The sequence below is a fragment of the Penicillium longicatenatum genome (assembly GCF_028827895.1).
Source record: "Penicillium longicatenatum strain IBT 33135 chromosome Unknown contig_7_segment0_segment0, whole genome shotgun sequence".
NCBI classification, from domain to species: domain Eukaryota; kingdom Fungi; phylum Ascomycota; class Eurotiomycetes; order Eurotiales; family Aspergillaceae; genus Penicillium; species Penicillium longicatenatum.
Genome location: NW_026643124.1, coordinates 3,428,788 through 3,444,365, shown reverse-complemented (window position 1 = coordinate 3,444,365; position 15,578 = coordinate 3,428,788). Strand labels below are relative to the sequence as shown.

General features: G+C 50.3%; 5 protein-coding genes across 5 annotated transcripts; 2 read left to right on the top strand and 3 right to left on the bottom strand.

The window, feature by feature from the left end:
* Window positions 1–490: 490 nt before the first annotated feature.
* N7484_011536 (uncharacterized protein) lies at window positions 491–2,509 on the bottom strand (the record flags this gene model as incomplete). Its single annotated transcript, XM_057121923.1, has 4 exons — window positions 491–909; window positions 968–1,045; window positions 1,105–1,711; window positions 1,769–2,509. The coding sequence occupies 4 exons, from the start codon at window positions 2,507–2,509 to the stop codon at window positions 491–493; spliced, it is 1,845 nt and encodes a 614-aa protein (XP_056967677.1).
* Window positions 2,510–2,859: 350 nt separating this feature from the next.
* On the top strand, window positions 2,860–4,068 carry N7484_011535 (putative pantetheine-phosphate adenylyltransferase; the record flags this gene model as incomplete). The annotated part of the gene is made up of 1 exon (XM_057121922.1): window positions 2,860–4,068. The coding sequence occupies one exon, from the start codon at window positions 2,860–2,862 to the stop codon at window positions 4,066–4,068; it is 1,209 nt and encodes a 402-aa protein (XP_056967676.1).
* Window positions 4,069–4,791: 723 nt separating this feature from the next.
* Window positions 4,792–6,388, top strand: N7484_011534 (F-box domain protein; the record flags this gene model as incomplete). The annotated part of the gene is made up of 2 exons (XM_057121921.1): window positions 4,792–5,143; window positions 5,205–6,388. The coding sequence occupies 2 exons, from the start codon at window positions 4,792–4,794 to the stop codon at window positions 6,386–6,388; spliced, it is 1,536 nt and encodes a 511-aa protein (XP_056967675.1).
* Window positions 6,389–6,854: 466 nt separating this feature from the next.
* On the bottom strand, window positions 6,855–8,450 carry N7484_011533 (histidine phosphatase family protein; the record flags this gene model as incomplete). The annotated part of the gene is made up of 1 exon (XM_057121920.1): window positions 6,855–8,450. The coding sequence occupies one exon, from the start codon at window positions 8,448–8,450 to the stop codon at window positions 6,855–6,857; it is 1,596 nt and encodes a 531-aa protein (XP_056967674.1).
* Window positions 8,451–10,173: 1,723 nt separating this feature from the next.
* Window positions 10,174–11,559, bottom strand: N7484_011532 (uncharacterized protein; the record flags this gene model as incomplete). The annotated part of the gene is made up of 1 exon (XM_057121919.1): window positions 10,174–11,559. The coding sequence occupies one exon, from the start codon at window positions 11,557–11,559 to the stop codon at window positions 10,174–10,176; it is 1,386 nt and encodes a 461-aa protein (XP_056967673.1).
* Between the last annotated feature and the right edge of the window lie 4,019 nt (window positions 11,560–15,578).

Here is a 15,578-nt window from a genome sequence, read left to right as displayed (position 1 = left end):
CATGCCTCTCAGGTCTAAACAAGAAGGAATCAAACATGAGCACAAGAAATAAACAAGGGCGCTCCACAACCAAAATTCCGATGTATCATTCATTCATTCATCACTCGTGCCAAAATCAAAGTATATCGCGATGATCACATCCATCCTCATCACCTAGCCCGTATTTAAATTGACTCGGCTGGTGATGCTATGCGCGACGACCACCAGGCATCGGCGATAGGTAGGCGGCTAGCAGGAGGGCAAGGGATGCAGGAAGATGGGATATAGCGGAATAGATGCAGCCGCCGAGGCAAGATCGATGGAGATCGGGAAAAGAAACCATCTAATGCATTCGCATATGACAAGAAAGAAGACAGAACAAATCCCGGAAGCGCGTGAAATGACAGCGCAACAGAAATTTGCCTGAGAACAAGGGGAATTACAACCAAACAACTTTCCGAAGCTAGACGTCTTTTCGTTTCGTTCATACCTATGAACTATCGTTTTTCTTTCATAGCGCGACGCCCCATATACCGCGTCCACCACAAACGCCGAGCCATTCACGTGGCTGACCTGAGGGGTTGGATCCGCCCTGCGGAGACCAACTGATATTGGAAATTTCATAGTCGCATTGCCAAGCAGCAGTAGGGCCGCGCTCGGAGGTGGTTGATTGGGAACCAGAGCCATGGCCAGGAGTTGACATAGGCAAGGTATTGCTTTGGCTAAGGAGGTCCCAGAGAAGGACCAAACTGTCATCTGCACCGGAAGCAAGCTGACCACGCCGGCTTGGAGACCATTCAACACAGTTAAGTGCCGCAGAATGACCCTTCAGCTCAAGCAAGGCTTGGCCTGGTTGCCGAACATCGAGTACACGGACAACGCTGGAATCCTGAGAGAAGGTGGCTAGCAGATGGGCGTCATGTGGGGATGCTAGTGAATGGCGTGAGCTCATGCCATGGTGAATGTAGACGAATTCAAGTGACCATACCTGCAATTCTCAATAATGGTGGAGGCCAAGCTCCTGCCTGTGATCCAGGTGGACTGGTGTTGCCGGGACTCATCACCGCTGCGATGTGTTAGTGAAGCTAGTCTTGCATGATATTGAACAGGTCTAATAATACGTACGCTTAATGTCTGTCTTCTCAGATGGCTCGTAAATAATAGTGCTGTGCTCCAGGCTTCGCAAATCAAACATGCGGACACTACCATCGGCGCCACAGCTCACAAAAACATCAACACTGTTTGCACAGAATCGAACGTCGAACACTTCCTTATCATGAGCAATCAATTGTGTCTTGGCTGTCAATGTCGGGATATCCCAGATTGTGCAGGTTGTGTCAATACTGGATGTAATGATCAAACTGGGGGAGATCGTGTTCCAGTCCAATGAAGTTATCGGGGCGGTGTGCTCGGGGGATTTAGAGTTCGAGAGCAATGCCAAAGGAGACAGCTTGGCAGTAGGAGTATCCCGTGGGTTAGAAGGCCGTGTAATGCTGTTTGAGCTCGGTAGCGGTTGGGAATTGGGGAGTGACCACAGGCGAAGGTGATCACCCGATGTGGCAAGCAAATCAGTGGACTGCTTTTGGGACGATGGTGGCTCCCATAAGATACGTGTGACGGGGTACGAGTGTGTCGCTTCGGCTGTTTTGACATACTCAAGCTTGATTTCCCCGTTTGCTGCATCTGGGGTATCAGGGTCAGGTTGAGCCCAGTGCGTATCAACAATTTGAATCTATAGCGCAGTTTTTAGCATTCAATATCTCCTTTCGGGCCAACAAAGGTTTCTTACATAGTTATGATTATCTTCCAGATGACTTCCCAATGCCAATTTGCCCCCAAATGAGCTCGAGTTGCCTGAGATTGGCCATTTGCACCAATCAACGGCGTATATAGGCCACGGTGCTATGTAGTTGCTGTTGGTTGGCACTTGATTGTCGCTATTGTATGCAGCCGCTCCTGGGCTCATAAGCGAGCCGCCAAGGTAATGGTCACCAGGGAGGCGAACGTCTGCCAGGCCAAGCGGCGAATACTTGGATCCTTGCGGGGTCTGAGGCGGGAATCCAGCTCCAGGGGATGTGGGATACCTGGGTTCCTCCAGGGCGCCGTGTTGTTTGTACATGGACGGATCGATGCCAGCCGGGCTAGACCGCGAGTGGCCATGGGAATTTATCATACTTGATCGATGGTTGGGCTGCTGTGATGACTGCAAGGTAGGAATGACCGATGGGGCTGTGTTGGCTGAAACAACCTGGGGGCGGTTCTGACCTCCTGGGGTCAAGGCGCCTGGTAGATTGTTATTGCTATTTCCACCACCAGTCCCATACTGCAAGGATTGCGAAGATGGCTGGACATTGATCGAGGGGACCTGGGTCGCGCCTGCACCTGTGTCTGGGGTCGTGGGGAATTCATGGGAGGGAGGCTGACGGGACAAATTCGGATTGACCAGACCCGTGGATGGCATATGCAGTTCCTCAGGCTGACGGGCAAAAACGGCGGACCGTCGAGGAGAGTCGAAGGAGGGATTCGACATTGTGCGGAGGGTCTGGGGTCTTTAGGGGTGTTGGATGGGGCTTAGCTCCACTCCCCCTTGGGATAAAGAAGACTAGTGGGAGGGAGGGGCCCGAGGATGGCAGTAAGCTGCACAAGCTTCACAAGAAGCTCCCGAGGCAGATGAGGCGTAGAAGGAGGAACGACTGTGGATGTCGCAGCTTGAGAGTTCAATGTGAAGCTGGGGGTGCCCGCGCTGAGTCAGCCAACCCCGGGTGACACTCCCGCTATTGCTTTAATTGGAATACAATTGGCTTCTTTGTTTCTTTTCTTCTCTACGATCTCTTTGTTTTGGCTGTGATCTATTGCTTTGTACGTACTGTAGTTGCACTCATGGCATCCCACATCAGTTCGCCTTCGGCGCTTTTGTTACTCCCCCCGCCACCATCATTCTCCCTTGGCGGGGTCAAGGAAGCATTCGAGACCTCGGTATCGCAGGTACTCGTGCAGCTGTCCAAGTCTTTGGAAGGCTCCAATCGCATTGCCACTCTCGATGTTGCTTTGGCAATCCCAGGCCTGTTATCTCCATCCAACAGGCCTCGTGCAAAGACCTTCGCCCAAGTGGAACATTTTGTCGGCAGCATCTATACTTTGATTGGGGCTGTGGCAGCCGCTCAAGATATCGAACTTGACTCCCCCGGTGGCATCGATGCCCGCTTGGTATTTGTTGACCACCCGTTATCCGACGCTGCAGCCTCTCAAGCCAAGACTGGCTCAAAGATTGGACCAATCCTTGATCTTCAGTCACTGGCAACCTCGGGCCGACAATGGAACCATATATTCTTTCCAAGCAACCAAGCCGGTCGGAATATGGCCGACTCCTTTCTAAATAGTATCATTGATCCATCCAAAAGTCACACCGCATCAATCCTGCAGACGGTCTCCAGCGGAGACTGGTCGGCCCCGCAGTCTCTTTTGGTTCCTGAGGACCAACCGTCCCTCGAGCCCCACTACTCGGTTGCAGTTGGAGGAACATTCGACCATCTTCACCTTGGTCACAAACGTCTACTCACAGCACTGGCGCTAGCACTGGAGCCGCTAGATAATACTAATCAGGATCGAGAAAGGCTTCTGACGGTCGGTGTGACTGGTGATGCGTTGCTAGTGAACAAGAAGTTTGCCGAATATTTAGAAAGCTGGGAAGTGCGGTTTCAGACCACTGCAGCCTTCTTGGCTGGCATCATGGATTTCTCAGGGAATGGCTCTCCCCGAGTGGAACGCAGCAGAACTCCAGATAGCAAGGGACAAGTGGTGATTATGGAAATCCAGCCCACCTTGATCTATAAGTTCGTGGAGTTCTTCGATGTCTGCGGCCCCACCATTACCGATGAGAACATCAGTGCATTGGTTATATCGAAGGAGACGTCAGCTGGAGGGGCATTCGTCAATGAGGAACGGGCCAAAAAAGGATGGTCAAGGCTGTCGATTTTCGAAGTGGACGTTCTCATGTCTGGAGAGGCTAAGGCGAGCGCCAACAATTTCGAAGACAAAATCAGCAGCACCAACATTCGTCGACGACGTATGAACCGGGCCAAAGTATAAGGATCTGTAACCAGGGAAGATTTGGAATTACAGGGGGGCGGAAGAAAATAGGGAAGCAATGAAGACCTGTAGATTTTAATACATTCACATTTCGGCCAATTTCCCCCAATCGCGTTGGTGGCTTCTCCACCACACGCGAGTCCATCACTCTGCAGAGATGTGACAACCTGAGCGGGGCCTGCATTGACCTTCATGAGGAGGCACTCTACAACCACCAACCATCTTCCCCCCACCAACAGTCGCTCTCTAACCCCCAAACAGTCTCTGCAGGTTCGCGCTGTTTCGCGCTGGCTGGCCGCAGCCTCGATCAATCATGTGATTGCCGTGAGAAAGCGTCACCAATGAAACCAGCTTGATGCAAAGGCCCGTCAGCATCCAAGCGCGCTAAACCAGGGTCTTGATGATCATCCCGGTCGCGTTGGATTGTTAGGGCGAGAACTGTCGCCATGCGTCCATGGTGAGACAGAGGACTCTGGGGTCGATGAGTCCATTTCTATTCGATACTTGTACACCTCTTTTCCCTTTTTTTTTTCTTTTTTTTTTTCGGGTTTATAGTGGGACTGGTGCCCCCTCAATCGTGCATCCCCAACTGACCTTCCCCTTCTGCCGGTCTGCAAGACTTGGTGTAGAAGCTTCCTTTTTCTTTCCTCTTTTTCTCTTCCTTTCTTCCATGTTGCTGTATCTTGTACAGGCAGCCGGATCCTCGGCCGCGAAGCGTCGATCATGGACCAGCCACGTTGTATTCAAAGCCTCGCCGATGAGCTGCTGAGCGAAATCCTGGACACTTTATTGGAACCTGCACCGCACACTTTAGATGGGAAATCATATATCAATGGAAAACATAGCAATGCGGAGCAACATAAACCTGTGGGATACGGAGAGACATCCGATCTGGATCGATTTCGCCTAGTCTGTAAACGGTTCATGCGGATCGGCACACCTCGAAAGTTTGCGCGCTTCAACCTACGATTTTCGAAGGATGGGTTCCGACGACTTGGGGAGCTGCTAGACATGCAGCGGGCCTGCTACGTAAAAACGGTGACATATCTCGTGCGACCCTTCTATCAGGGCAGCGGTACCCAATCCTTATATTCACAAGCTTAGTTGGGACAGATCGGCTGACGACAAGATCACAGGGTGGACGCCAATTTTTCAGAAGCTCGGCACCAGTAACCCATCACTCGCACAGGTGCATAGTCGACGATTGCATGAACAAGTTACTTTAATCGAAACAAACCAGGATCTTATCCAACTTCGCTTGGGGATTGCCGCATTTTCAGCACTCCAGGAAATCAAGCTGCTCCGCCTCCAAGATCAAGATGACGAACGCCTGCTCGACTTTATTCGCGATCGTTCCTTCCGCAATACCGAGAGTACGGATCCCAGCATAGCTCGGTTTGAGTGGGAGTCAGCATGTTCGCGGGCAGTGACGACTCTGGGAATCGCCCTTTTAGGCTCTCAGTGTACTGCGATTCGTTTCATCGGACCCCAGATCAGTCCCGAAGCTACGCTGCAGCTCCTGAAAGCACCCTCTACCACTCTCGCCGCGATGGGCAGTCGCCTCACCAGTCTCGATATCAATTTCCATTCCAATACGGATATTACCCCAACCATGTCTGACCTTTCCAGCGTTTTCCATCGCTTCTTCGTCGAAGCCAAAAACCTTGTCTCCATCCATATCGGCTTTCCACCCAAAACCCCACTTGACTTAGACCTGGAGGCCATCTTTCATGATATTCGGTGGAAAACGCTGCGCACCCTCAGTTTGCAAGGCTGGCGTTTGAGTGCAGACGAGATCATATCCTTAGCCCGCCGACATCGCCGCCAACTCCGTGACTTTCGCTTATGTGCTGTCTACCTCCGCCCTATGGGACGTTGGAAGGACGTGCTTGCAGTGCTCCGCGAAGAAATGGAACGTTTAGATCGTGTTGAACTGTATGATATCGACTATGCGGATCATTTCGATGCATTATCTATGACGAGCGGAATTGAAGTGTTCGATGCAGACCTTCCTGCGCCGGCACCATCATCGCTTTCTGTTGCAGCTATCACATCATTTCCAGAAGAACCTCCATGGGGTCCGGGACCTGCGTCTGGCAGCTCTTATTTTTCGCCCCCGACACATGAAAGACGAGTACCCTTGAGCCGTGCGTCATTAGAAAATTTGCGCTGTCTTTCAACTGACGATCTTGAGGACAATGGATATATTGTTCAAAGAGATCAAGTACCACTCTGGGCGGCGTGGGTTTTGTCTGCACAGCAACGACGTATGCACACCAATGGGCATGGAAATGGCCATTGGAATGCCTATCATATTTAAACAGCGCTAGAATTATACCAGGAGGTACCTGGCTCTACGACATAAGGAGATGGTCTTGATGACATATGGGAGGAACGAACAATCGAACTTTTTATTGGAGTTGGAGGCTGTTTGAATTATTTTGCAAGTTCTGCTACGATCTTGCGTATTTGAGATTATGTATGCATTTAAGGCTCTTTCTGTCATATACTTAGATCATTGCATGACTGATGAAATGAAAGTTTGATCTTTAAACCTTTGACCTTCGGCAGCAGGAAATATATTCAATTCACGTTTAAAGCTTCAGTCCAGATTGATATTTACGCATGGCAATTAAATGTTTAGCTTTAACCACATCTCAGGATATCATTTTGTAAAGCTATCGTACACAGCAAAAGGTCATGCAAATTTGCATGTACGGGGACACATATTTCAAGGTCCCAAGTCAAACGGGATAGTCAGAGAGACCAGCAAGGTCCTAGTGAACCTAATAGCAACTGGCCCAATCGCCACCTTCCCTAGCAAAGCTCAGCGCATTAATGAAATCACTCTTCTTGCAACGACCCAGCGCATCAACATCACACCCTTGCAAGGGAACGACCCGGTCATTAACCAAGATCCGCACCAACGGCTCCTTCTCCGCAGTACACTTCATCATCTCAATATATGCCCGTGCTCCGAACGGCACAGTCCATGCAGCAGAGAATCCATCCGCAGCACTATCCGACTGGATATGAGTGGTAGGTAAAGTCGCAGTAGAGTTATACAGGCCCAGCGCAAAGAAAATGGGAATCATGCCATTATCATGGGTAAAGTCTGCATAGATATTCTTGTTCAACGGGAATGTAGTCGCAGCACCGGGTCCGTTATCCAGCGTGTGGTTTGAAGAGGTGTGATCACGCACGGGAGTCCGTGTTAAACGCGCGATGAGCTCGTTGACGAATCCAACGCCTTGGGTTGGGCCCAATGGGTTTCCGGCACCGTAGCCGTAGTACTTGTCCAGGGTCTGGTAGTAATTGTACTGCGACCATTCGGACGAGGTGAAGAGGGCACAGAAATCAGATTTCCTGCTCCCGTCGACCGTGTCGGAGATGGTGTCGAAAGCGCACATGTCCATGAGGTAAGTAACGTCATCGAGGGAGAGGATGACGCCTGGAAGGAGAGACTGGAGACGAGCTTGGATGGGCGGCGCGAAGATAGCGGTGTAGTTATCTGTGACGTCGTCGCCGACGGTGCTGGCTTCAAATGCCGGACAGGTGTTGTGGTTGAGGGTATTGTTTGAGCCAGCATCTTCGGAGATGACGACGTTAACTTTTGGTGCAGCCTGCGCGTGCAGAGCTTTTTTGTCTTGGTGCTTTGTGTGCTGGAATCCCTTGAGGAAGAGGTTTCCTGATTCTATCACGCGCGAGGAGCCCGAGGCCCGGACGAAGGGGACATTGTCACGCGTTAGAGCTTCATAGCGCTCGTAGAACTTGATGCCTGAGTTGACCATTTCGCGCTCGCCAAAGGATGTGAGATCATCGCTGCCGAGCGTGTAGTTGTATGAGCGCAGGAATGCGGTGTTGTTCTTGTACGCGGTGGCGTTGGCCTGAATGGCCTCTATGAGCTCTGCATACTTCTTGCTCTTGGATGCGGTGGGGTACCGTGCGCCGTGGCGGGAAAGTACCTGCACGAAGGTGACATCGCACTGTTGTGGAACGGCGTCGGAGATACCTTCCTCAGCCAGTGAGAAGTAAGGTGAGTATTGGCCCCAGCGGTGGGAGATATCGGAGAAACACTCGTAGCCGCTACGAACGGTGTTGCAGCCATGGGGACGGTGCACGACCTGTTTCTTGGACCTATACGACGCAACCAATGGCTGGTCAGGATTCCTACTTTCCACGTCCACGCTCCCAGATGAGGGTTCGTACTCGTTCGTCATATATAACAGGCCCAGGGCAAGAGCACTGAGGATAGCTGTGATGACGGCTATGATGCGTAGCCTTCTCCATGTGGGAGATGACTTGTGAGGTATCGGCTCGGACCTGTCACCTAGCAGGCACTCCTCCTCCGGGGGAGTGTATTGATTCCTTTGCCCCACCATTATCACACTTGGGCACCCCTTGAATGTGATGATGTCAACCTTGGAGTAGTAAGTCCCGCGCTTACTTGATCGTATCGGTCGAAGGAAGGAACATCATGAAAAAAAAAAGAGAAAGCAAGCGAATTAAATAATTGAAGAATGGTCTGAATATGGGGAGCACAACAGAATGCACACATGTTTTCCATTTGGTCCAGGGCAGACATTTGACATGCTCGTGAGCCCATTCCGCTCTGTGATTGGTTCCGTCATTTTCGACACGTGGGGATGAGCCAGGGCGGTACTCGTTGAATACCGAGTTCCCCGTATTGTTTAGTGCGGAGGCTGACGTACCCCCCAAGTACCCTTATCCGCTCGGCAAACCGTAGCCTGATGGGGAAATCCTGCATCTGACATTCTTGCTTTTGTCTTCCTGTAACAAGCTAATCAGATCCCACATGATCCTTAATTCAGATGCAGCTGCGCCTTTGTGAAACGCGCCTCTCACCGCCAGTCCTCGATCTGGATCTCACTTCTCTCCACGTCACCAGACATGTGCTGCATATGCCCCGTACCGGTACTTTGTAGATTTCGATAAAGCCATTTCCGAACTTTTTCAAAATGTTGATACATGGAGTTCGATATATCAAGCTGTCAAAAGTCGATCACTGGAACCGTTGGATCCGCTTTAGGAGCAAGGGGCGTTTCCACAACACGACAGCTGGCAGCTGACAAACAACCCAACCCACACCTTAAAATGCACCCTTTTGATGATCTTGCCGATCAATGCCAGGATTAGCCGAGTGGACCTGTAACGGTGAAGTCTTGACTACTGCACATTGGAGACCGGAGGGCATCCGGATTTCGAACAATGCCGCTGACACTGTGATATGTATCAACTTTCTTTTTTTGTCTTAGACATTGATCTGCAGATACATAGATCGACTATAAGGCCCACCCTCCCCTGGGCTCAGATGCACCTATGTGGAGAGCTATACTAAATAGATTAGTATAGACCATGCAGCTCATCTGCGCGGGAAGCGGCTAAGTGGATTTTTTGGGGGAAAGAGGTCGTTATAGATCGACAGATCAACATGTTCGGCCGGATTTCGGTAACCTTAAGACGTATTGGAAAAGGATGGCGATTCGGCTCGGCGTCATGCTTCAATTCCGGGTCACATTGTGCCTGCGAAGTAGATACATGAAGAGAAAATTGCGTAAAATGTAATAAAATGAATAGAAATCTTTAACTCGGTATTTCGCCACAAGCACCCAGCGCTATGGAAACTAGACACCGGGGTCCACTCCTTGATCGACAAAGAACCAATTGTCGACGTATGGTGTAATGGAGGATAGGGTACGATAGGAGAAGACGTAAGCACTCTTCTTGCAGGACATCCTCGATTTTCGTAGGGAAGAAGAACTCATGGGGGGAATGAGATATGAAGGGCGTCACATGATGGTGGATGGGGTATGGTGCTGTAACAAAAGAAACAAGAAAAATCAACCACAAATGCACTAATACACTCAACTAGAAGGTAAAGGCGATTTTATATGAATGATATGGCACCCGCTGGAATTCTCAAGAATGACAACATTCACCATTTGCGGCCAACCAGTGACCGCATGGTCCAGACCAGATAGATGAATAAAAAGAGATATGACATATGAAAACATAGGAAAGAAGAAAAGATAAAAGCGAAAACGGGAAGCCCGTTGCTGCCCGACTGGTCATTTCGGGCACACATTAAGGCCGAGGCCATGAGCCCTGAAACGGCGGCAAAGGCCCTCCAGCAACCGGTGGTCCAGAAGCCGCCACATCCCTCCCTAAAGACGGGGCAGTGCCATGAGGCATAGATGCATATGGTGATGGGCCCGGTGTCCCTGGCCAACTTCCCTGTGGCCTCGATGAGGCAGGGGCCGTTTCAGTCGGAGCAGGCAGAAGCGAAGCAGAGGGCGCCGAACGTGGCGACGGCGGTCTCGGTGGTAACGAGCTCAGAGAGGTCGAGTGACCAACTTGTTCGCGAAAGAAATCACGCTCAGCTCTATAATGATCTCGCTGGTGGATGAGAGATCGAATCTCCTCACTTTGACGACGGATCTCATCTTGTTGTGCCGAAAGCCGCTGCTCCAGTTGTACCTCGTTTCGCTTGCGGTTTCGAAAACGGCGAGAGGCATCACTGTTTGCTTTGCGCTTTTCGGCCTGACTGCTGGATCCGGATTTAAGGTCCATGACGCATGGTATTAGGCCACCTATCGAGGTTGTGCTGCCTGGCGTACCTGGTACCGGGCTTGCCACTCTTGCTCCGGTGTCTTCAACCAGACTGCGTGGTCCGGCTGTTGCGGGTACGCCTCTAGCCATGGCTTCCATTGTCATGTAGGGAGCTGGTACTGCTGCATATTGGGTGACACTTGCTGGTATGGAGGCCATGGTGATGGCTGGAGATCCACGTCCAAGATGATTGTAGGTTGAATGGGGTGTGGTTGGACTCGTCTCCTGGGACGCGCGGTTTGTCAGTGGTGCCGGTCCTGCACTAGTCCGTCGCGAATGAAGGCTGGGCGTAGAGTGTAAAGATGCTGTCACGGGTGGTTGAGTGCCTGGTAATGAAGTAATGGGGCGTAGTGCCGAATCCAGAGGCAGAGGAGGGCTAGTAGGAGTCTGACGCATACCCAGAGGCTCATTAGGAACTAATGGTGAGTGAGTAACACTCGATTGTCCACTCCTCCCACCACCCACAAACCGTGCTGATGGTGAGCCAGGGTTTATGCCCGGCCGTCCAATAGATCTGGGAGATAGTGGTTGTTGCAGAGAGTGCATAGAACGAGGAGCAGGTGAAGAACCCTTCCGTGGTCGAGGCGAAGCTGTTCCAGACAGACTGCGTAGATCCCGACTGCCCGCCGCTTCCATTGTCTGCGCTGGCGGATTTAGGATAGAGTGTACCCCAATAGCCCTTGACGAAGTCGCTTCCAGTGGTGGCTCTACCGGCCCATATGGATGCCAGGACTGTGGGCGAGCCCGTAGCGGTGGTCGACGAGATGAATGGCGGGGTCCGGGACCATGCTCACTGTCCATCACGCTGCGATCTTGAGTCGCATCGTCTGACAATGGAGCAGCACGTAGAGGCTCCGACATAGACGGATCTCCTTGGCTGAAATTGGGATTAGGGCATGGCCGAGGCCTCCCTCTCTCAGAGTCAACAGGGAGCTCACGAGTGGGATGAGAGAGGGAGGAGGCCGGATAATGTGGATCCGCTGGATAATGCGACAGATTTGAGGTATGTAGCGGCCTCGGGTAAGGCGCAGTCAATACGCTGAGCCCCAGAGTAGCCACGGTGAAAGAGGAAGGAAATGGAAAATAGGCCCAAGGATGAAATAAAAGATATGCGGTAAGAATCAGATATCACCGAGCTAGGTCCAATTGAGGTAGAATGATGAACTGGTTTCTGAAGATCAGTCCACAGAGGAGTGTCCCTGGGCCACTGGGGTCAGTTCCCAGAGTAATGCGATAGGGCACAAAGTGTTCAGGTTCAGAGATCAAAGCCCATGTGCATGTATGGCAGAAGCGATCCGAGGCCCTTGTATAAATAATCAAAGAGGGGAAAGTTTCAGGGAAAAGAAGGTGAAGCTGGAATTATTAATGAATTATCGTCAGACCGTTAGAACGCAGCGGTGAGAGAAGGGACCCATTGATCCATCAACTTCTTGGGGCCTGGATGCTCGACAGAAAAGAAAGTTGTTGTCTGACCCAGAGCATCGGATGTTGGGCAGGATCGCCCTGGATTTTTGGATTTTGAATTTTATTTTCGTATTTAATTTTTATGATTTATTCTTTAGAGTATACGCTGGGGCCCGGGGGCCACGGGTTTCTGGTCAACGTACAGGGAAAAAGTAAAATGAAAAATGAAAAAGAAAAAGGAAAAGTAAAAAGTGGAGCAGTACGGATGATATCAGTAACCCATCTCGTGCCTGGAAGGAACAGGAAGGGGATTGGGTATAAGGCAGATGGAGAGCACAGCGCCTGAAAAAGTTGATTCCATTCTCCACTGGTAATATTTCCTTACAGAATATATACACGGGGAACCAACCAGCGATCGTCGGGATACAACGAATCATGCGGAGCTGCAAGTGCGTGGGTGCCGTCACCGTGGTCTTGGTCTCAAGGGACGGGTGGAGTCTTCTTCTGTTTTGAAGATGTGTACTCCGTATTTTGGTTATTCTGTCTGGGATATCGTGAAAAGACCCGATGACGGAGGCTCGCAGGCTTGGTGGCTTCATGTAATATTTGACTTCTACCCCTGTCCTGGGTGATGCCCATTGTGTACTCTATGAGCACGGAGTACAGAGCCGAAGGTTTGTGCCATGTGTGAGTGTGATAGGGGGAAGTGGATCCCTTTTCCCCTTCGATCCATGACGCAGAACACACATGGGACAATTTCCAGTTCAGATCTATACTCACTCGGGTTTAGTCCGGGGCTATGAGGGGAGGGGAAGACGATAGTCTCTCAGGTCCTGTCATTTTCCGAGGGTTTGGTGCTTGACGGGCAGTCTAACTTAATGGGAAGCACATAAGATTTCATCTCCAGGACAACGCTTTTTGTGGTACATAACCCCTTGGATGAGTCCCAACTGGTTCGGTACTGGCTAGGAAAAAGGAAAATTAAAAATCAAAAATACAAAAATACAAAAATCCTAAACTTTAACAAATCCCTCCCCTGATGTTGTGCATGCATCACCAGCCCATGTCAATCCCGACACAAAGGGACCGGTGCCGCCGTTAGGGGAATGATGCCTCCACTTTAGGAACCGATTATTGGAGAGACCCGCTTGGCAGAACATAGCTTATGGAAATGAGGCAGATAGGTGGGGAGCTATTTAATTATTATTCGACGGGATCCGTTCTCTAGGAAGAAATGGGAATTGAAAGAAAAAAAGAAAAAAAAAAAAAAAAAAAAGCCCTAGGCTATACCCTTTTGTGTTTTTTTTTTTTTCGTTTTCTAGTTACGCGAACGTTATAGAAGGGGGCAAATAGAATGATTCGAGAACCCGAAGCCTGTTCGGAGGAATCTCTCCATCTGTGATGAACATCCTTGAGCTCATACGTCACCATTAGCAGAAGAGATTCCCAGCCCAACACCGACATCAACTTGTGTCACCACGACCTGCAATGACTTGGTCCTTTGGAGGAAATTCTAAGTTTCAAAATCTTAATTACTGAGTCATCGAAAGTCCAAGTCATCAAGACAAAAGAACCAAACAAAAGTCAATCCCATTCGATCTATCAACCGGAAGGCAAACCCGGCAGCTCCCCTGTCTCATGGAGAGCTTGCAGGAGTGGGTAAGCTTCCTGCTCCCCAAGATCCCAGTTAGCGCGAAGGCTTCCGCGTGACAAAAGGCCAGTGAAGATCCAGACTAGCGCGAGAGTGGAGTCGGGAATCCTTCGGGAGACGAAATGAGGATCATGATGTGGGCTGAGCTGAAGGCTTCTCGCCTACTGTAGCCACTGTCATGCCTTGATTAGGCAATGGGGGGCTAGAAACCCCCGATCCTCGATAGTTGACGGTCCGATCTAGCCTAGAATGCCTAGCGCGCAAATTCGTACGTAGAACCATGATCCTGATAAGGCAAGAGGGGCGATCACTACGCAATAGGTACTGAGGACCAGTAAAGCAACGGGAGGGCATCTTGGGGAAAAATGATAGATCGGTTTGTCTCCAGCTGTCAGTGCCCACACGGTATAGTCCCGTTGCCCAGGCAAGGCGTGCGTCGTTAGCCGCCATTTTGGAAGGCAGCGAATCACCATGTTTGCCGAGGCGATGTTTGCGGCCTGATAGATCCAACAATCCTGACTGGTCAGTTTGTTGATTTTCCTCCAGATTTTCGTTTTCGGGGAGGAGAAAGACAGGGGGCGGGATTGTCATGAAAAAAACCTAGTACTTTAGTGTGAACCGCTCTTGGTGTATTGAGGCGGGTTCAAAATGAAGGTGGCTTACAATCTCAAACACTCGTTCCAGTGGGTCGGATCATTGCACTAATCATAGCAGAGTCCGAGTCCTCGGATGCGTGTCATGGCCATGCGAAATGATGCGGGTCAAGGGGCAAGAAAACCATGGGGTGGTGGTTTTGTTAGGCTGTCCCAGGTATCCGGTACGCGGGTTCATGGTACTAAATTGGACTGCGTAACACAAAGTACAGGTACAGCAGCCTAATCCGAGGCTCACTACGTATGCCAATCTATGTTTAACATATCCATGACATAGGTAGCTTTCCAAGGTTTTAATTTCTTCTTGCTACCCAGTTACGTGGTTTCGCCACACCAATGTAAACTAAACTGATCTACTGCCTTGGGGCGACGACCTCACTGCATTATCTCGTGTCCGCTGCAAGCGCGATCAAAGAAGGCAAAAAGCAAAAACAAAATTGAAGAAAAAAAAAAAAAACAGGATTAAGCCACCAGTATATACTAGTATACCTTTGCGGTCTGGAGCTCGAGAGCTGTGGATTTCTTTTCCGCGAACGTATCAGTTTTTCTTAGAACTAAGTGAGGCGTGGCGCGGAGCTTCTTCAGTCATAAGTACCATTCCTCCGTCATACTGGAATCTACGCCATACATGTACAGCACACCGAAAGACGTACGCTGGAGGCCCAAAAGTCGGTGCCTGCATTTTGCCCTGCAGGGTCGGCCCCGCCCAAGCGGCAGTGCTCAAGGGTTACATGGCAGGGAAACATTACACAAAGTAACAGAAGTACGAATTAAAATTGAAGAAAAGAAAAAACCTAGATCGGGCGAATTTCAAATGGACTGGGGTTATGGTCTACATGAATCTGAGATCAGCGGGTCAAATGGAGAGGCTTTTCATTGTTTGATTCGACGTGTAATGTAAGTTTCCAGCCTTGTTTTAGGCTGGTTTTTTCCCCTTGCAGCAAACTGAATCCATGGGAATGGCAGCGAGCCGGTCCGTCATTTTCGCCCGTTTGGTGATCGACATATCCACTTCAGTTTCTACGTACAGAGTATTTTGAGTTGATAAGAAAAGGCGAAAAAAGGCAATGCCGGTGGAAACTCGATACTGAGGATCCAGGATGCATTTGAGTTTGAGTATGCGCGTCAACAATGCCCGTATAGTTGAACAAAGTATGTAGACAAACTCATAC